The 20,993-nt window shown below is 42.0% G+C and overlaps 2 protein-coding genes across 2 annotated transcripts; both read right to left on the reverse strand.

The window, feature by feature from the left end:
* Positions 1 to 2,036: 2,036 nt before the first annotated feature.
* LOC147335051 (uncharacterized) lies at positions 2,037 to 3,180 on the reverse strand. Its single transcript, XM_086287443.1, has one exon. The coding sequence runs from the start codon at positions 2,928 to 2,930 to the stop codon at positions 2,037 to 2,039; it is 894 nt and encodes a 297-aa protein (XP_086143569.1). The 5' UTR covers positions 2,931 to 3,180.
* Positions 3,181 to 19,658: 16,478 nt separating this feature from the next.
* Positions 19,659 to 20,558, reverse strand: LOC147335052 (uncharacterized). Its single transcript, XM_086287444.1, has one exon. The coding sequence runs from the start codon at positions 20,556 to 20,558 to the stop codon at positions 19,659 to 19,661; it is 900 nt and encodes a 299-aa protein (XP_086143570.1).
* Between the last annotated feature and the right edge of the window lie 435 nt (positions 20,559 to 20,993).

Below are 20,993 nucleotides of genomic sequence, written 5' to 3' on the forward strand. Positions count from 1 at the left end.
AAAATAACATTATTCAACAAAACAAAAAAACAGGAACCATTTCAAAGCCTGGCATTAAGGTTAAAGGTAACAAATCTGGATATTATCATTCTAATGAATCTTAATTTTCATTGTCAAAGGAGCTTCAGTTCAGAACTGAAGAAGCTTTCCATATGGGAAGAAGCATCCCAAATGGAAAAGAAATAGTAAAAACTTACATGTTTTACTCATGAAAGTGGCCACTTTCTCATTACTTTCATATATTGTTTTAGTAAGTATCCAAAACATAAAAGTTTCATTTATATAATTTTTCAAGGGATCTTATATCTATTTTCACTCTTTTCATACAAGTTTCACACAAGACAGATACAAGATTTATAAGATTTATATATATTTTTTTTTCCATATGGGCTGAATCTTAATTAGCATGCTTTATCCTTTACTTCATGAATAACTTTATTAATAAGATTAGTGTTTAGACAAATCTAAAAATATTTTTAAAATGTACATTTGGTAAGACAGCTCTCACAAATACATTAACAATGCCATGTAATTCCAATCCAATGAATATATGCTGGTGGCACCTGTTTAATTTACTGGGTAGAGCAAGTGACTCATGTAAATGCTGTAAGTCTCATACAGAGGGTATTTACTGCCTTCCCCTCAAAAATTATCACTCACTTAAATCAGTGATGAACACAGATCAACTCAAATACTGTAGACATGTGTTCATTGTGTGAAGTGGATCAGAAATATGTACTCTCCAGTCTGGCTACACCTAAGCCCCCTTTCCATTAGTACCTTCTCAGATTACCACACGACTTGGATCAACTGGTTTTCCATTACAATCCAGTACTACCTAACATATACTCATGACAACTAATCAATAACCATTGATTAATGGTCATAAATGATCATGAAGTTGTGCTTATGGCCAAACAACGAGTTTAATTCATTATACAACTTAACTATTTCTAAATTTAGCGAAACCTGCAATCAGCTGAGAATTCTCTTTCACTTGGATTATTGATGATGAAACATTTCACCCACAGAATTAGAAACTCTTTAGTATATCAGTGCTATCTTGAGCTGGCAAATACCCTCTTAAAACATGTGCTTCGCTTAATAAAATTATGTGTTAAAAATATTATTATTTCTTAGCACTAACCAATTCTGCTACGCTCTTAAAATTAATAAAATCTCATAACATTACAAAGGCAGGATCATTCCAAATGTTTCTATTGCTATGCTAACATGAAAAAAAAACTAACTTCTAATCTTGAGCACCACTGAATGAGGTGGCCTACTACTAGATGGATTTCACCCACAGAATTAGAAACTCTTTAGTATATCAGTGCTATCTTGAGCTGGCAAATACCCTCTTAAAACATGTGCTTCGCTTAATAAAATTATGTGTTAAAAATATTATTATTTCTTAGCACTAACCAATTCTGCTACGCTCTTAAAATTAATAAAATCTCATAACATTACAAAGGCAGGATCATTCCAAATGTTTCTATTGCTATGCTAACGTGAAAAAAAAACTAACTTCTAATCTTGAGCACCACTGAATGAGGTGGCCTACTACTAGATGGAAGAGGCCACCTAGGAAATATGCAGACTGACAGATACTCATAAAATCTAACCATTGTCCTGACAACATTCAGGAACAAGTGGCAGGAATGACAATATTGGGGGCTGTAACAGCACAACAATGTATTCCATATCTATATTAATTCAGTCATGATTTGCACAAATGATGGACAAAAGTTGAGATGAAACTCAATATAAAACTTAATATCAACATATTTGTTACACATCTGTTTCTCTACATCAGGATCAAGTTGTTAGCATTTAATGAATAGTGCTGTGAGTGTGAATGTATGCTTATAAAGTCCAGTCTTAAGTGTTTTTATTTTCTGGATTTAAACAAACAATACGCTGGAAATGCATAGTTTGATTTAATCATCAGTTTCAGTTAAAGCTTCAATAAAAAGCACAAATACACAGATGTTAAAAGTCAAAAATCTCCTGTTCAATACGTACAATTTTCTGAGTCACTGACTGTTGTTCTTAAAGCACAGAGACTTGGATTCTCTGTAAAGAAACAGCAAAGGTAACACCAGAGTGCTGGGAACATTAAACCACATATTAGAGACATTTATGATACACGCATTTGCTCCTCCTGACATGTTGGCCACAGCCCATGCTAGACCGCCCACAAACCTCACCACCTGTGCTCCCAGTATGGCCAGAATAGTGTAGAATGCCCTGAGTTTGACTGACCTCTCCCTGTTTGAACTCTGTTCTCCTGGACCTGGACGTTTCAAAACGTAGAGAACAGAGAGGCTGCAGAATGAGTTGATGATAAAACATAACACCACAAGGAAAAACATCACCTTTAGAAGAACATACATATTCACTATCAGAGCTGTCCCCACAGAGCAAAGCAGCCAAATGCAGACAATGCAGATATTTCTGATTCTGACCCCTTTTTCATATTTCAGACTAACGTAGGTGATGGGATAAATCACAGCCAGATAGCGCTCCACAGATGTCAGGATATGGAAGAATGTCTCTCCTAACCAGGCAAAAATAATAAGAGGTATCCCCAAAGACATTATGCTTGAATCATATGAATTGATACCATAAATGGTGAAGATACTCCCCAAGTTACAAATCAGCTCCATGACAACCACATGATAGGCGAAGCTGTCAGAGTGACTTATTGCAACTGCTGAGGAGGTGCAGCGCTTTCTCCACCACTGCTGAAGACCATGATAGAGGATGAGGATGCAAAGAGGAAAGAGGAGGATGTGGAAGGAAAGATATGCTGTATAGATGAAAGAACCGGGTCTGGTGGTCAGACAGTTGATGATATTGTTTGATATCACCAGGGAAGGCGGTGGCTGAGGGAAAGAGTTGTTGGAGGATGAGGAGTTGGCTGGCATGTCTGGAAAAGAAAGAGAAGCAACTTTCTTTTGTTTTTTTTCTTTTTTTGTTGAAAAGTGACATCCCCACTGATACAAAAACTGGGGTAAAAGTGTGATTTATGGTGATTTTTTTTTTGGGGGGGGGGGGGAGTTTTATTTTATTTTTTGTATTCTCCAAGATGAATTTTTAATAACTTAAGAGTTTCCTTTTTTCCTTTCCTTTTCATTTTTCTCAAGTGAAGGTATGTTCGGTGTTTTATATTTAAATGCATTGTAATGCTTTCTGGCACAAATAGATTTTTGGTAATGACACAGAGCCCTTTCCCAAAATAAGACTCTGTATACAAGATTAATATTGCTACTGACACACAGTACTTAATATAGGGGCCTAACATAACAGACCGAACAAAGTACTGAGATAGAAAGACTATTACGGAAATGAGATTTTAGTAATTAAATAATCGCAAAATTTAGGAAGTATGTCGCCCTAGCAACAAAGAAATCTTTGTATATTAATCTAAAAAAAATCTAAATCAATCAGCTATTTGTTTTTGTTTGTTATAACAAAAAAAGTATTTTTTGTAACAGGCAATGATGCAATTGACATATAAAAAAAAAATCTGTTCCTGAAACTGTTGTCTCCAGACTTGTTGTCCAGCAAAATCATATTTGCATTGCATTCAGGGAAATGTAAATCAGGAGGAGAAATTAATTTACACAAATGTGTAAGAGGATGACATTTTTTTTTTATCAAGAAACACAAATAATAGGTGAAATATTTATGGTACACAAACTAAAGTGAGACTATGTTGAAGATTTTAGATCTTTTTGGTTGTCTACATAAATAATAATAATATGATTAATATGATTACATGCAGCTTTAAGTTTAAAACCTCCCACCAGTCAAGTAAAGATTTTTTTTTAACTGTATCAGCCAGAATTCACCTGATTAGATCATGCCCATATAACAAAGAAAATGTGCAAACCCCACTGTGTCAAGTGTTTAATGATCAGTGTTTTCACTCTATCTACACATTATGTAGCAAGTTTCATGTTCTGTGATATTAAAAGACAATTTAAAAAATGCAAAAAATACAATGTAAAATAAATAACACACAAACCTTATCTGTGTTTTTGTCTGAACTTTAGTGTCCTGTATCTTGCTTCTGTGCTGTCTGTATTGTGTTGGCCAAATACTGCAGTCCCCCCATCTCTTTCTGTCTCTGCATGTATTATTTGCATATAAAAAAAAACAAAAAAAAAAAAACTGGATGACAGTGTGATAAATGAGGGCAGCAGGGTGGCACTGTGCTATGTTGCTTAGCACTGTTATATCACAGCAAGAAGGTTCAAGTCCATCATCTGACCGTGTCATGGTCCTGGGTCATTTTACCCAGTGTTTTGTGTTTTCTTGTGTATACTGTCCTTTTGTATTATGATTTATGTTTAAGTCCACTGTGTTTGTCTGGAGTTATTCTGTAATACCTAGGTGGTTCTATTTAGATTTGTTTATTAGACTTCCCCTTGTATCTTTGCCCTCTGTGTGACTGTGTTTATACAGTTGTATGACTCCTTGTGCCTTGTTTCCCATCCTTGTGTTTTATTCCATCATGTATGTCTTGTTTTGAGTTTGCATTCTGCCTCTGTGATTCTGCTTTTGGGTCATTTCCTGCCAGCCTGCATAGCAGTACATGTGAGGGGTGGAAAGTGTCCTTCACTATGCTGTTTGCATGTCGGATGATGTGTTTGTCGTAGAGTTGGGAGATGGATGGGAGAGGGCCTCCAATGATCCTCTCTGCTGTCCTCACTATCTGCTGCAGATACGTCTTTTCGGCAAAGTGCTGTTCCCATACCAGATGTAGATGTTGTAACAGAGGACGCTCTCAGTGGTTCTGTGGAAAAATAATGTAAGGATGGGAGGAGGGAGACTGGATTTCTTCAGCTTCAGAAGAAAGTGAAGACGTTGTTGGGTTTTCTTCATGATGGTGGTGGTGTTCAGGGTCCAGGGGAGGTCATCTGATATGTGCACACCCAGGAACATCTATTTGCCATCTCAACATCAGATCCATTGAGGTGTAGTGGGGTGTGGGCCATTGAGCTCTTCCTGAAGTTAACAACCATGAAACTGACCTCACAGTCCATTGTTATTCAGTTGTGATAGTTTTGGTCATTAAGCAAATGTGTCATTTATAAAGTAGGGGAAACCTGCAGGTAACTGAGACTAAAGAAGTCCTTTGGATGAGTGATGAAATGTTTTGTCCCACTAAAACTGCTATATATTTCCCTGGAACATTTAAAAGCTGTCCATAGTATTTCACCATGCTCTAGAGCAGGTATTTTACTTCACTTTCAAAGTTTAAAGCTAAGGCATGCTGTGGTTTGTGGCCCCTTCTGAGATGTTTGTCATATTTGTAGGCTGTGGACCATGATGGCTAGATTTTGTTCTGTATTTACTGTGTCTTTAAGTCTCTGCAGGTCCTTCCTGATTGGAGAGCTGGTGGCTTCTGATTTGTTTCCTGATCAACTGGCTGATTTGAAAAACCCTCTCCAGCAGTTGTCCTAGGGCCGCAGACCTGTGTTTGGCCTCCAAAACCCTTGATGACTTTTGTGTTTGTGCTCCCTGAGGAATGCTGAGTTTTGTAAATAGATTGTAGATACTTTTCATGTGTAAATAGTTACTGAAGCGAAAGAGGTGAACTACCTTATTTTCTGTACTGTTTTCTCATGTGTGTCAGTCCAGTCATTGAGTGTTCAGGAGTCTGGCGGCTTGGGGGAAACTTCATTTCAAAAACCTTTTTCAAATTCCACTTTAATAAAGTGATTTTCAAAATGCTTTTTAAAATGCTTTTTAAAGAATGAAGTTGCTAATCTAATTGCTAATCCAAATGTTAATCCCTGAGCGAACAGAAAAGGGAAATGGATTTTGAAATGAGGAGTGGAATCACCATTTTGAAAATCCCTTCATTAAAGTGGAATTCGAAAAAAGGTTTTTAAAATGAAGTTTATTAAATTGGAATTCAAAAATGAATTTACAAATGCAGAATTTATTCTACAATTCATTATTTAAGCACAGAATTCTTTATTTCGATGTGCGTGGCTCTTGTGGTCCTCCATACCCTGTTGGACGTGACCCACCACGTCACAGTGCCAAAAGAGCAGATTTGACCTGTAGAACAGATGTGGCTGGGGTCCACTTCCTCCCCATTGCTAGGATGGGAGCAGTGCCTCTCACTATGGGGTCCTGGGAGTCCATTAGGGACATCTCAAGCCTCACTTTTGCACTTTTAAACTCCTCTACCAGGCCAGGGATAGGCAATGACAGTATCCCATCGCTACAGATTCCAACATTGCTGAGGCATTTGGGAAGTCCAAGCCACTTCTTAACATAGCCTTTCTATAGCCTCTCTAGTCGATTGGCATGATTGAGTAAGACCTCATACCTGGTTTACCTACAGCCACAATACACACCCCTCATCCAAAGGCAGCCGGTCACAACGCGCTCCATCCGGAGATGGACCCCAGAAAAGGAGGATGCTCTGAGAGACTGCTATGACACCACAGACTGGGATGTGCTCCTGAGCCCACATGGTGAGGACATAGAGGGGGCGACACACTGTCTTACAGACTACCTCAACTTTTGTGTGGACACAGTCGCCCCTGCTAAGACGGTACGGTGTTATCCTAATAACAAACCGTGGGTAACACAGGAAGTCAAAGCTGTCCTCAACATGAAGAAGAAGGCTTTCAGGAGCAAAGTGAAGGAGGAGATGAAAGCAGCACAGCGGGAGGTGAAACGCTGCCTGAGGGAAGCAAAGGACACCTACAGGAGGAAGGTGGAGCAGAAGTTGGAGAGGAACAATATGAGGGAGGTCTGGAATGGTGTGAAAACCATCACAGGCCACAACACCAAGAAAAGCACAGTGGGGGGGACTGTGGAGAAGGCAAACGAACTCAACAACTTCTTCAACAGGTTTGACCAGCCCACAACCCCCCCACCCTCACCCTCACCTTCACTACAGAGTCCTCTCCCCACTCTCCTGCCTCCCTCGCTTCCCCCCCTTCCTGACACCATGACACCCCCCTCCTCCAATCCCTCTCTCAGCAGCAAGACATCTCCCCCCCTCCCCTCCTCCCAAACATCTCCCAGTGTCACAGTGGATCAGGTCAGGAGACAACTGAGGAAGCTTCGCCCCAGAAAGGCAGCAGGCCCAGACAAGGTGTGTCCTAGGATGCTAAAGGCGTGTGCTGCTGAACTTGGGGAGCCGCTACAACGAGTCTTCAACCTCAGTCTGCGACTGGGGAGAGTGCCCGCCCTATGGAAGACATCCTGCATCGTCCCGGTCCCCAAAAAGAACCGGCCCAATGAGCTGAATGACTTCCGACCGGTGGCACTGACGTCACATCTTATGAAGACTCTAGAGCGGCTCTTCCTCAACCTCCTCCGACCACAGGTACAACATGCCCAGGACCCACTACAGTTTGCATACAAGGCGGGTGTCGGAGTGGAGGATGCCATCCTGTACCTCCTACACAGAGCCCACTCACACCTGGATGGGGGAAAAGGCACGGTCAGGATCCTGTTTCTTGACTTTTCCAGTGCCTTTAATACCATCCGGCCCTGTATGCTTCAGGAAAAACTGAACAGGATGGAGGTGGACCCCTGCCTGGTGGCTTGGATCTCCGACTACCTCACCGACAGACCACAGTACGTCAGGCTGAAGGACATCACGTCTGACACAGTGGTCAGCAGCACAGGAGCACCACAGGGAACTGTGCTGTCCCCTCTTCTCTTCACCCTGTACACCTCTGACTTCTGCTACAACTCTGAATTATGCCATATTCAGAAGTTTGCAGATGACACGGCCATCATGGGGTGTATCTGGGATGATCAAGAAGAGGAGTACAGAAGTCTGGTGAGGAACTTTGTCGCATGGAGTCACACAAACCACCTGCAACTCAACACCTCAAAGACTAAGGAACTGGTTGTGGACTTCGGGAGGTCCAGAGAAGGTCCACTGCCAGTTCAGATAGAGGGGGAGGAGGTGGAGGTGGTCAACAAGTACAAGTACCTCGGGCTGTGGGTGGACAATAAACTGGACTGGTCATGCAACACAGAGCACCTGTATAAAAAAGCCCAAAGCCGACTGTACTTCCTCAGGAGGCTGAGGTCTTTTAACATCTGCAGGAAGCTCCTGAGGATGTTTTACCAGTCAGTGGTTGCTGGAGTACTTTTCTATGCTGTGGTGTGCTGGGGGAGCAGCACAGCAAAGAGGGACTCATCCAGGCTGGAGAAACTGATCAGGAGGGCTAGCTCTGTGGTCGGCATGAAGCTGGACACTCTGGTGACAGTGGCAGAGAAAAGGACATTAAAGAAACTGATGGACATTATGGACAATGCTGGGCATCCTCTGCACACGGCCATAAACAACCAGAAGAGTCTGTTCAGTGACAGGTTGCTTCTCCCCAAGACAAGAACTAACAGACTTAAAAACTCCTTTGTCCCACACGCCATCAGACTGTTTAACTCCTCTCTGGAGGGGAGAGGGAGGGGAAACAGGAGGACAAAGGAGGGGGGAACAACTAAGCTGTAGTGCCTCTTCACCTCACTGTACAATACCTTGTGCAATACTTTTTGTAAATAGTCAACAGTGCAATAGACTCAATACTTGAAATGTGCAATTCACTTGTATTTTTATTTTTTATTCCTATTTATTCTATTTATCCCCTTTGTATATTTTATTTATATTTGTCTCTGTATTTATATATGTGTGTGTGTGTGTGTGTGTGTGTATATATATATATATATATAACAGTTCTGTAACTGTAACTTTGGTCGTTGCTGTGCTTTTTTTGGAAGTCGAATTTCCCAGAGGAACCCACCCGAGGGATTAATAAAGTTCTATCTTATCTTATCTTATCTTATCTTACACTGTCAATGGCCACAGTGGTCTGGGTACCATCCCAAACTGGAAGCACCAGAGCTTCAGTGCAGTGTTGTTAATCCGCTTGAGATCATAAATTCTGCCTTAGTTGTTCTAGTTGCCACGTATCATTGAGGTCTGCATTATACCACCATCCCAGGCTGCTCATGGGCTTCAGTAATACTGTTGGAATTGGTTCTCTGCTCAGCTGTCCAAAAAACGATTTTGCTTTTTTGGGAGCATTTCATTGGGAGCATTGGGAGCATTTCAAGTTGCTATACATCAATACGACCATTACAGCCCAAATTTTAATAATATGTATGCATTAAGTGCATAGTAATTACATAAATTGCAAGAAAAGCACAATAAACTACAGAAAAAATGAAAATCGTTTTTGTTTTTTTAACATATATTTCTAGTTAGAGAATTTTAAGAGGCTTATCCCTCAAAACTGTAAATACAAAAAAAGTTTCCCACCACGGGAAATTTATTTTGAGTGTCTTCATAGTTTTATTTTTTAAATACACCAATTTTTATATACTGCAGGAAAAACGAAAATAAATATTATAATGCAAATTTGCAAAAAAAGCAGCATGTGCATCAAAATAAACTATTTCCAGCAGTGCAATATGAGTCCTAAGCATCCCAGAAAAGACACAGAAAGTCATAAAGTCAAAGATAACTTTGAACACCAGTATAGGCCCTGAGGCCCTGATGGTAAAAAACTACATTTCAGCGAAAATGACATCACTTCCGGTTTCGGGCAGGTAATGGCGGAGGTTCACGCTGATGTCTGCAAAGCGTGTTTCTGGAATATTATGTTTTTGTTGCTGCAAGTGCTTTTTATGCAGTTTTTGCAAAGCTATATGTGGAAACGCAAAAAATAAAATAAAATGTAAAACTAATAACACACAAACCTTATCTGTGCTTTTGTCAGACCTTTCTTGTCCTGTATCTTGCCTCTGTGGTGTCTGTGATGTATTGGCCGAATATTGCAGTCCCCCTCTATCTCTTTCTGTCTCTGCTTGTATTATTTGCATATATATAAAAAACACTAGATGACAGACACATCCAATGTGATAATTGAGGGCAGCAGGGTGGCACTGTGCTATGGTGCTTAGCACTAGAGCTGGGCGATATGAGATTTTTTCATATCACGATATGTTTTTTTCATTTCAGGCGATAACGATATCTATCACGATATAAGCCAAATAACTATATTTGTAAGATTTAAATGTGCCGTTGCTCACAAGTAAAATGTGAAATAATCAGCAGCTTGTTTTTATTTAAATATTTATTTCCCATAATAAGTTCAACAGGGTAGATGTACTTAAGGAACATGAGACTTTTTCAGATAAATAAAGGCAAATATTGCAAACTACACAAAAGGCAGCCGCTAAAGCATTTAAGTTTCAAAATAGAACAAACGAAACAGACTACTAAATTGTCAATTCCACTTAGAAACAAAATATTAATTCTAAAAATAAATCTTAGTTTGTTTTACAGAAGAACAGACAAAATTGACTAACTTTTGTCAATATCAAATAAACTGAGAACTAAAAGGAAATTCTCAATCTCTCCTTGTTGTATAGCTGAGCTTTTCAAACAGTTTTAACAGTTACTTTAGTCTGACAAAAGCCGAATGACGAATTAGCGCTTCCAGTCAGAGACTGAGGCTACGTCCACACGTACACGGGTATTTTTGAAAACGGAGATTTTCCTTTTTCGTTTTAAAAAATAATCCCGTCCACACATAAAGGCAGAAATGAAGGAAAACGCTGCTATGAACATGCCAAAGCAGCAGGTGGCGCTAGATTCCTAACCGTGCAGAAATGTTGGCCAATCAGAAGTCTAGAAGCCTCGGTGGGAAAAAGTAAACAAAGCTGGGGCATAGAAGCAGAACCGAGTCGTATGTGTGGACGGACAGTAACTGTGTATATGTAAGCATTTAAACACTGCAGAGAGTAGAATTAACAGTATTGTAGAAATTCATTTCACCGAAACAATAACGTGGCGCACAGTGTGACGCATGCACCAGTTTATTGTATTTCCAGACTTGCTTTCGGCACAATTTACAGTGCAAGCTACTCTGTTTTTTTGTCAGACTTGAAATAGCCGAAATACCTTCACACTACGGAACTTCTATGGCTCTTCCGTTCGACAATCTCTCCGGCATTGGAACCATCATCTGTTTTCTCTTTGGTCACGCTCGGTTGATTTTTCTAGTCGGCACACTCATTTCCTCCATTACCCGCTGGCTGCTTCCCAAACAAACACATGTGCGGCTTGGCACTTGTGCTGTACGTAACAAGTCACGCGACGTGACGCTGCGGCTGTGATTGGTTCGGCTCTGCGCTACTGAATTTGGATTGGCTGACCTTTTTTTTTTATTTTTTAAGAGGACAAGAGCGGCGAAGTCTATCGCGATAGTTTAATTTCTCTATCGAGTAAAAGTTATATCGCGATACATATCGTTATCGTTCTATCGCCCAGCTCTACTTAGCACCGTTGTATCACAGCAAGAAGGTTCAAATCCATCATCTGACTCGGGCTTTCCTGTGTGGAGTGCATGTTCTCCCCATGTCTGCCTGGGTTCCCTCCAGGCACCTGGCTTTCTCCCACAGTCCAAAGACATGCAGTTAGTGTGTTAGTGATTCTAATTGCCCATAGGCATGGTTGTCTAGCTCTCTTTGTTAGCCCCAGGGCTCTAGACTAACTTTTTGCCATGGGCAAAGAATTGTGAGCATCAGAATTGTGAGCATCACAGCAGATGCCTTTGTGTGAAAGTAACTGAGAATAAAACACAGAAAAACATGAAGGAGATTTTCCTGGTCTGGCTTTTTATAGCAGATAACCTTAAAAATATTCTACAATGTTCTGCATATAAAGTTTAAATTTCTTCAGTATTGAACAACAGAAATTAGGCTTTCTTGTCTGAGGTCATTTAAGTGAAAAAAAGAAAAGAAAAACACAGCAGCCGACAGCGCTGTAAACAACGGTAGACTGGTGGGTAATAAGCGAATGAATAATACAGAAAACAGAGATTGGAGAAGGGAAACTGTTCTTGAAGTACAGAGAGAGAGAGCTAGCTGTGCATGAAGTGTGATTTTAATAGTCGTGGAAGGAAAACAGCAAAATTCATGACGACATTGATCAAATGTGAAGCGCAGTTTGCTGCTTCTTTTGCTGCTGGCTCGGCGAATTTTGGTTGGAGAGACAAAACCTGCAGCTCAGAATCAGCGCAAAAAGACGTAAACACAGCGCGGACCCGACGCAGAATCGCCGAGCTCCGACAGCGTGTCCGTCTGCGGGCCGTCGGGTGAGAAAGCCGAGAAAGACAAAGCTGATTCTGATGCGTCGGTCTGGATACGTGGAATCTTTCCACACAAAGATTCCACGTCTTTGTGTGGAATCCGTGTACCTGCTCTCATTTGCTGTTTGGTTGTTGTTGAAATGGTTTTGTGAGCTTTAATCTGAGAATCTGGCATTTCTGGCAAAACACAGTTATATTTAAAAGTCGATTCAGGATTTAATGAATCGATATCGCTTTATTCAAGCTACTCACTTCCCACTTCCACCTGCACTTTCAACTGGACCACGGCCAATCAGAGAGGTCCCGCCCCTTACTATCTCTGATTGGTTTAGTCCACGATAGGGGCATAATGTGTGTCTGTTGTTGACCACAGGGAAGGTTGCAGATTTTTTTTTTTTTTTTGTTACCCGAACAGTTGGTCGCACAGGTGCAACCAAATACTTTTTTTTAGTCACACCACTGAAAAATCTGGTCGCATTTGCGACCAAATTGGTCGGACTCTAGAGCCCTGAGCCCTGTGACAGATTGGCAGCCTGTCCAGGGTGTACCTGTGCTTAGGCCTCCTCCTTAGTTCAGAGATGGTCATTCACTTTTCACGTAAATCCTCATCAACAAAAGATGGCCAATGAGATGGCTCCCAGGGTGACAGCAGCCATGAAACAGTTCACTCCAGCAACCATACCTCCTCCTTTGGTGGGAGTCACTGGTGTCCAGTCTGATCCAGCACCCATGCCAGTCCCCAGGGTGAGCCCAGCACGGACACAGCACACCTCCGTACCTACTACTCGCGCTGGAGCAGCTAGTGTCTGGCAGGTGCCTGCACCCATCCCCGTCTCTGGTGGAGGCTCAGGTGAGCCCATCCAGCAGGTTCCCTCGTGTACTGGAGGCTCGGGAGAACTAGGTCAGCCACCTGCTAATCCACCACTACAACCATCATTACAGCAACCACTACAACCTCTACTTTTCTTTTCTCCTCTCCTCCTCACCCTTATCTTCCCTGCTTAGCCTCTATGTCCTTGTCTTGTCTTGTGTGCATTTACTTTCCCTGGAACAGTCTCTCACTGTCGTTCTCTAAAACCTAGAAGAGAATTATGGATTTGATCAACTGGTCTCTGACTGCTATTGACACCCTTTTCTCAACGAGAAGTCGGGGCTCGGGAGAGCCTGAGTGCCCTGGAGGGACTTTCCCTGCCGGTTACACGATGGACGGGTGGCAGAACTGGAGGACCGTGTGCCTGGCGGGACTGTCGATCGAGGACGCTGAAGATATCTAGCTATTCGGAACCATGATAACAGGGTTCATGCTGATCAGCGTTGGCTTAGCCCTGGTTTATCAGAGAAATAAGAGAGCGGAACCGGCTGTTCAAACCCCCACAAGGCTGCCCGCTGGATTCGAAGCGACGGGACGAGGCGCGACCTCTCACAACGAACGTAATATGGTCAACACCTTGGAGACGCTTACAGCTGCTGTGAAGGCTCAAAACAACACCATTGAGCGTATGAGGGGAAACATCAGAGAAAGGCCTGCTCAAAATGACACCCTTGAGCGACAGTTGGAAAACATCGCGGAACGGATCACTGCAGTTGTGAGGTCTCAGAATCAAAAGACTGACAACACCTTGGAACAGAAGTTTGATACCATCATGGGGAGGCTCGCGGCTCTCCAACGGGAGATCGAGGGACCAGTGTCAGAGTGCTAAATCCGAGCTGCTCACAAAGGAGAAATCAACAATATTCAACATTTGGACACCACGGCGCCAGCTGCTAGGCCCAAGGCTGGAGCCCACCAAAACAACTCCCTGATAACGACTGTGTGATGACTATTCTTCCCGTCCCATGAAGGCCACCTGGGTTGGCTGGCAGACTGTTTACTTAGCCTGATAGAGCGAAGGACACTGTCTCCGCTGAACTCTGGACACGCATACACACACACTTACACTGATAAGCACGCACTCATCCCCCTCCCTTCCAAACGCCTTTGATGCTTGTTTCCTGTGGGGGAAGACAGCGGGTCTGCGCACCGCGCTGAAATGATAGCATGGTGTAGGACAACTGCTGTGTTCCTTCGGATTACCCCCCACCCCCCTTTCCATCCCCTGTGGCTTGTCATGTGCTCTAATGTTGTGCTGTGGACATTAATGTGCTCTCTGTGCAGAGGAGTTTTTTTGTTTCCTGTTCTCATGCTGTCCTCCCATAGGTTGCCCAGCGTGTGAAGAGGTCTCTTTTTTTCCTCTTGTACTTTTTCCCATTGTTGTGTAATTTTTTCAGTGTTATTCTCTGCAACGCTGCCGATCTCCGACTGTATTCCCATGTGATGTCTTTGTTGTGTGTGTAAGTCGGGGGGGGGGGTCCTATTCCTCTGTGGGGCAACCTGCATATGGCCAATAAAGCATTCATTCATTCATTCATTCATTCATTCATCAGCGCCAGCTCAACCATCTATGGCTACCGTGCTACCATCTGCAGGCACCATGCTGCCGTCTGGTCCAGCTGTATCCCAGCCAGAAGTGAGTAGCTTGTCTGGTCCTGCCTTGTACAGTCTTTCTCAGCCTGCACGTGAACGTCCAGCACCTCACCGTCGCTGGCCACTTTCCAGGCCATCAGCTGGGCATCTTTACCAGTACAGACAGCCTCCTGAACTGTGTTGCCGCCATCTTACATGCGGCTGGCCTCCGAACTTGCTGGGTTGCCCCTCTGAATGACACTAATATGAACTGTTGTGCCATCAACCTCCAGGCCAGCCGCCTGAACTGTGTGTGATGTGGAGCTTCAGTGCCTTTTTGTGAACATTCTGTTTTGGACTATTTCATGTGCTCCAGTGCTTTTTGTGGACTTTTCTGGACCTGTTTTGAACTGGTACTTTTAGCTTGGTTTTAGTTAGTTAGGGTTTTTTTATTCTCATTTCATTCTAAGTGATATTTGCTCCTTGAGTTTTGTACTCATTGGCTAATACGACCCCTTTCTATTTTTGTTTGGGGGGTTCTTGGCTGCGAGGGAAAGTCTCATTTTCAACCTGATGGAAAAACATCAAAGTGTGCAACTTTTTTGACATCACACTGTGCACCACATTATTGTTTACAAGAGATGGATTTCTACAATGTCGGATACAGTCAAAATACTGTCACTGTTAACCTTGCTACCTGCATTTTTTACACGCTTGCATATAAACATGCAGTTACTGTCCCTCCATTTCCAAAGAGGCGTCAGAGTGAACTTTAGACGTGGCTTCTACATTCGACACAGACACTCTCACAACCCAAATCCAGACACCACCTGTTGCTTTGAAAATGTTCTTGACAGCGTTTGACTTGGATGACGATATTTTTTTTGAAAACTGCACATGTAGACGGGATTTTATTTATTTTTTTAAATGAAAACAGAAAATCTCAGTGTGGCGAGAATAAGGCACGGCGGGACCACGGAGTATCATTCAGAGCCATCTTTATTGACATCTCACCACAACACAAACCCCCAACCCCTGATTCCTCGTGTTTTTAACTTGGTGGGCGAGATTAAGGATGCCGTGCAGGTGCGTCCGCCCTCCCTGCACGGCACCGCAGGCCACGCCCACCACATACCCCCATCGCCCGACTGAGGCCGGGGAGCCCCCCACCCGCGGCTCCTCTCCCACCAGCCAGCGCAGACCCTCGCCCACTTCGTCCTCCCCCTCCGATTGGAGCGGCTCCTCCACCGCTCCCAGCAGGAGCTGCCCTTCACCCGGCTGTTCCTCCTCCTAAGGCAGGCTCAGACCCCCGCGTGACTCGTCCACCACCTCCGGCTGCCGAGGTGCCCCACACCGCTCCTCCACCGCTTTCCCACCGTCAGTATACCCCGGTGGGGGTGGCGGCATCGAGGTCGCCCAGGCCTGGAGCAGCGCTGCCAGCTCCGCCATCCTCCCCAGGTGGCGTTCGCTCTCCTTCCGCAGCTCTTCCTGTTAGCGACGCACCTCCGCCACCTGCTCCCGCTGGGTGGCCATTATGTCGGCCACCCAGCTGGGCCAGCTCCTCCCTACCCTGGCTCCGATAAGGACCCGCCGTGGCGCCTCCTGGGTTTCGGCACCAATGTGGCGAGAATAAGGCACGGCGGGACCACGGAGTATCATTCAGAGCCATCTTTATTGACATCTCACCACAACACAAACCCCCAACCCCTGAGTCCTCGTGATTTTAACTTGGTGGGCGTGATTAAGGATGCCGTGCAGGTGCATCCGCCCTCCCTGCATGGCACCGCAGGCCACGCCCACCACACTCAGTTTACAAAAATATCCAGTTTTGGATGTAGCCTGAGTGACTGTTCAGACCAGATGTCTGTTCCCTATCCCTCTGGATCCCTGAGAGTCATTCCCCACTTGCATCTCAGCACTCAGTGCTATATATGTTTATTTACAGTGAAGTCACAAACCATGATAACCTTCAGTCCTGCACTTCAGTCCTCTCACACACACATGAGAAAAGGCATGTTGAAATGCTGCTAGTTGTCTTCATCTCCGTTAATGGAACTTAAGCATCACCTACACAACATATCCTGCCCACAGTTTATACCATGTTTTCCAATCCTCCAACTTCTCTTCATCAATTGTCTTCACTTGCTGTTACATAACTAGTAAACTGATCTCTATGTGTAAAATAATCATGATGCCCTTTTAATTTTTTTTTTCATAAGAGCTCACTTTGAAAACTTTTACAATATAAACATTACTGAATTATTTCAGAAAATGTTCAGATATTCAAATTCATTCATTCAAAAAATTCATTCACATTGGCATGTACTTCAAATGATGCTGATACTAAAGCATTAACAATATCAACCTTGCCAGTGTTTTTTTTTTCTCTGGGCTTCTTCCATTTGTGTCTCTCCTTTGTCGTATCCAAGTAGTGAGTCTAATGTACATCAGTGACAAGAAACAAATCTATTATGTAAAATACAAATAAAGTAAAGCAGATTTAACTTAATAGATATTTACAGAACCTTATACAAAGAGAGAAAAAGTACAAAGTGTGCGCATTATACTCATATAACATTTATTAGTGTCAGTAAAGTGTTTCATTATTTCATTCGAATGCATACTTCACTCCACATGTTGGTCTTTTTATTTGTTTTTATTCTAACAGGACAGAAAGAAGCAGAGTGATGTGTAATCAAGTATGAACTAAAGTATTCATGGTGTGCTATGTGGGTGTTTCTGTGGATGTGGACTTTATTTTAAACATACCTGCGGTGATACATCAATGTGGTGATACATCACAATAAGAATCACATTTTATTGATGGTATTTTGTATTTAATTTTTTAGGTTAACATGTTCAAAAACGTTACAAAGCATGTACATTTATGGAAACCATGTTTCTTTGTTGTGTAATCATGAGTATATACTGTAAGAGAAGTAAAATAATGATCTGTAACTTGCTTTTACAGGAACCTGGTATCAAAGGTAAATATTAATCAAAAAATAACATTATTCAACAAAGCAAAAAAACAGGAACCATTTCAAAGCCTGGCATTAAGGTTAAAGGCAAGAAATCTGGATATTATCATTCTAATGAATCTTAATTTTCATTGTCAGTTCAGAACTGAAGAAGCTTCTCAGATGAGAGGTGAAACGTCTTCACGCAATTTAAAGAAGTCCAGACGCTTTTCTTTGCAAGCTCCTTTGACTACGATGACCTGGATGACTGAGAACCTTCACAGACTTAATTTTCATTCTTTATTTTTTATTTTATGAATAACTTTATTATTAAAATAGTGTTCAGATAAATCTATAAACGATTTTAAAATTTCAATTTATTAAGACAGATCTCACAAATACATTAACAATGCCATGTAGTACCGTTCAATAAATATATGCTGGTGGCACATGCTTAATTTACTGGGTAGAGCAGGCGACTCATGTAAATGCTGTAAGTCTCATGCAGAGGCCATTTACTGCCTTCCCTGGTCTTTCTCCCAGTTCATGTCTAATCTCGACAATTATCATTCATGGTAACCATTGATAAACACAGATCAACTCAGATACCGTAGACATGTGAAATGGATCAGAAATCTGTACTCTCCTTTCTAGTTACACCTAAGGCCCTTTTCCATTAGTACCTTCTCAGATTACCATGACTCGACTTGGATCAACTGGTTTTTCCATTACAATCCAGTACTACCTAACATGCATGGTTGTCGTCAGAGCAACGCATCTAAGCATCCCACGACATAATAAATATGTGATACAAATGCTACAAAAAAGGCAGATGTCGAGGCAAGAATATGCCTGTTTCTCGGTCTGGAACATTTCGTCAAACACAGGGATCACAGCAGGCGGTTTTAATTTCCGTGAATGAGATGCTCTCATAACTCACTGAGTTACGCTACTGACCAGCCCAGCAGTGGCATGCAGTCTGACGATGTCACATTTTAGTACCTGCTTGGATCACTTGGAACCCTGTGCAAGCAGGTACTTAAAAACTACTTGATAGTTTGACCTAATGGAAAACCCTGAAAACCATTCAGAACTATGCTGAGTCAATCTGACTATTTACTAATGGAAAAGGTGCTCCACAGGCCAGTGGCCACCCTTTCAGTGTTGAGGATGAATGCATCCTTAACAGGGTGGAATGTCCGTTTGATCCTTGGACGTGTAAAAAGCAAATGATCACCACTGAATAAAGGCTTAAGAATACGTCTTTCACCATTTTATATTGCTATGATGGCAATTATTCCCCAACTTTCTGTATTCATGGCAACTAATGAATAACCATTGATTAATGTCCCTAAATGTTAATGAAGCTGTGCTTATGGCCAAACAGCGAGTTTAATTTATTATATAACTCAACTATTTCTAAATTTGGGGAAACCTGCAATCAGCTGAGAATTCTCTTTCACTTGGATTATTGGTGATGAAACATTTCAGGGACACAGAATCAGAAACTCTTTAGTATATCAATGCTATCTTGAGCTGGCAAACACCAAACGTGCTTGGCTCAATAAAAGGATGTTTTCTAATTGAAAGTATTATTATTTCTTAGCACTAACCAATTCTTCTATGTTCTTAAAATTAAAAGCAATCTCATAACATTACAAAAGTAAGCAGGATCATTCCAAATGTTTCTATTGCTATGCTAACGTGAAAAAACTTCTAATCTTGAGCACCGCTGAATGAGGTGGCCTACTACTAGGTGGAGGACGCCGTCTTGGAGACTGACATATACTCATAAAATCTGACCATTGTTCTGACAAGATTCAGAAACAAGTGGCAGGAATGACAGTATTGAGGGCCCTGACAGCACAACAATGGATCCCATTTCTATATTACATCAGGATCAAGTTGTTAGCATTTAATGAATAGTGCTATGAGTCTGAGTGTATGCTTATAAAGTCCAGTCTTAAGGGTTGTTATTTTCTGGATTTAAACAATCACTATGCTGGAAATGCATAGTTTGATTTAATCATCAGTTTCAGTTAAAGCATCATTAAAAAGCACAAATACACAGATGTTAAAAGTCAAAAATCTCCTGTTCAATTTTCTGAGTCACTGACTGTTGTTCTTAAAGCACAGAGACTTGGATTCTCTGTAAAGAAACAGCAAAGGTAACACCAGAGTGCTGGGAACATTAAACCACATATTGGATACATCTATGATACACGCATTTGCTCCTCCTGACATGTTGGCCACACCCCAAGATAGACCCCCCACAAACCTCACCACCTGTGCTCCCAGTATGGCCAGAATAGTGTAGAATGCTCTGAGTTTGACTGACCTCTCCCTGTTTGAACTCTGTTCTCCTGGACCTGGACGTATTAAAACGTAGAGAACAGAGAGGCTGCAGAAGGAGTTGATGATAAAACATAACACCACAAGGCTAAACATTAGGTTTACGAGCAAGTCTGTTACCTCTACCAGAGCTGTCCCCACACAGCAAAGCAGCCAAATGCAGACAATGCAGATATTTCTGATTCTGACCCCTCTTTCATATTTCAGACTAACGTAGGTGATGGGATAAAGCACAGCCAGATAGCGCTCCACAGATGTCAGGATATGGAAGAATGTCTCTCCTAACCAGGTGAACGTAATAAGAGCCAACCCCCAAAACATTATGCTGGAATCATATGAATTGATACCATAAATGGTGAAGATACATCCAAAGTTACAAATCAGCTCCATTACAACCACATGATAGGTGAAGCTGTCAGAGTGACTTATTACAACTGCTGAGGAGGTGCAGCGCTTTCTCCACCACTGCTGAAGACCATGATAGAGGATGAGGATGCAAAGAGGAAAGAGGAGGATGTGGAAGCAAAGATATGCCATTAAGATGAAAGAACCGGGTCTGGTGGTGAAGCAGTTGATGTATAATAGATGGTTAGACATCATCAGGGAAGGGGGTGGCTGAGAGAGAGAGTTGTTGGAGGATGAGGAGCTGGCTGGCATGTCTGGAAGAGAAAGTGCAACTTGACACACAAGCAGATCAGATGTATAGATTAAAACTTTCTTTTTTTCTTGAAAAGTGACCTCATGTACAAAAACTGGGGTAAAAGTGTGTTTAATGGTATTAATCTTTTTTTGTTTTCTCCAAGGGAAATTTTTAATAAGTTAATAGTTAATAGCTTTTTTTAATTTGTTTTTCTCAAGTGAAGGGAAGTTCAGTTTTTTTTATATTTGAATGCATTGTAATGTTTTCTGGCACAAATAGATTTTTGGCAATGACACAGAGCCCCTTCCCAAAATAAGACTCTGTATACAAGATTAATATTGCTACTGACACACAGTACTTAATATGTATGGGCCTAACATAATAGACTGAACAAAGAACAGAAATAGAAAGACCATTACAGTAATGAAGTTCTAGTAATTAAGTGGTCAAAA

Source organism: Aulonocara sp. 'chitande type north' Nkhata Bay, linkage group LG3 (assembly GCF_057382095.1).
Source record: "Aulonocara sp. 'chitande type north' Nkhata Bay isolate Kocher_YH1m ecotype deep benthic linkage group LG3, A_spYH_male_GT1.1, whole genome shotgun sequence".
Taxonomy (NCBI): Eukaryota; Metazoa; Chordata; class Actinopteri; order Cichliformes; family Cichlidae; genus Aulonocara; species Aulonocara sp. 'chitande type north' Nkhata Bay.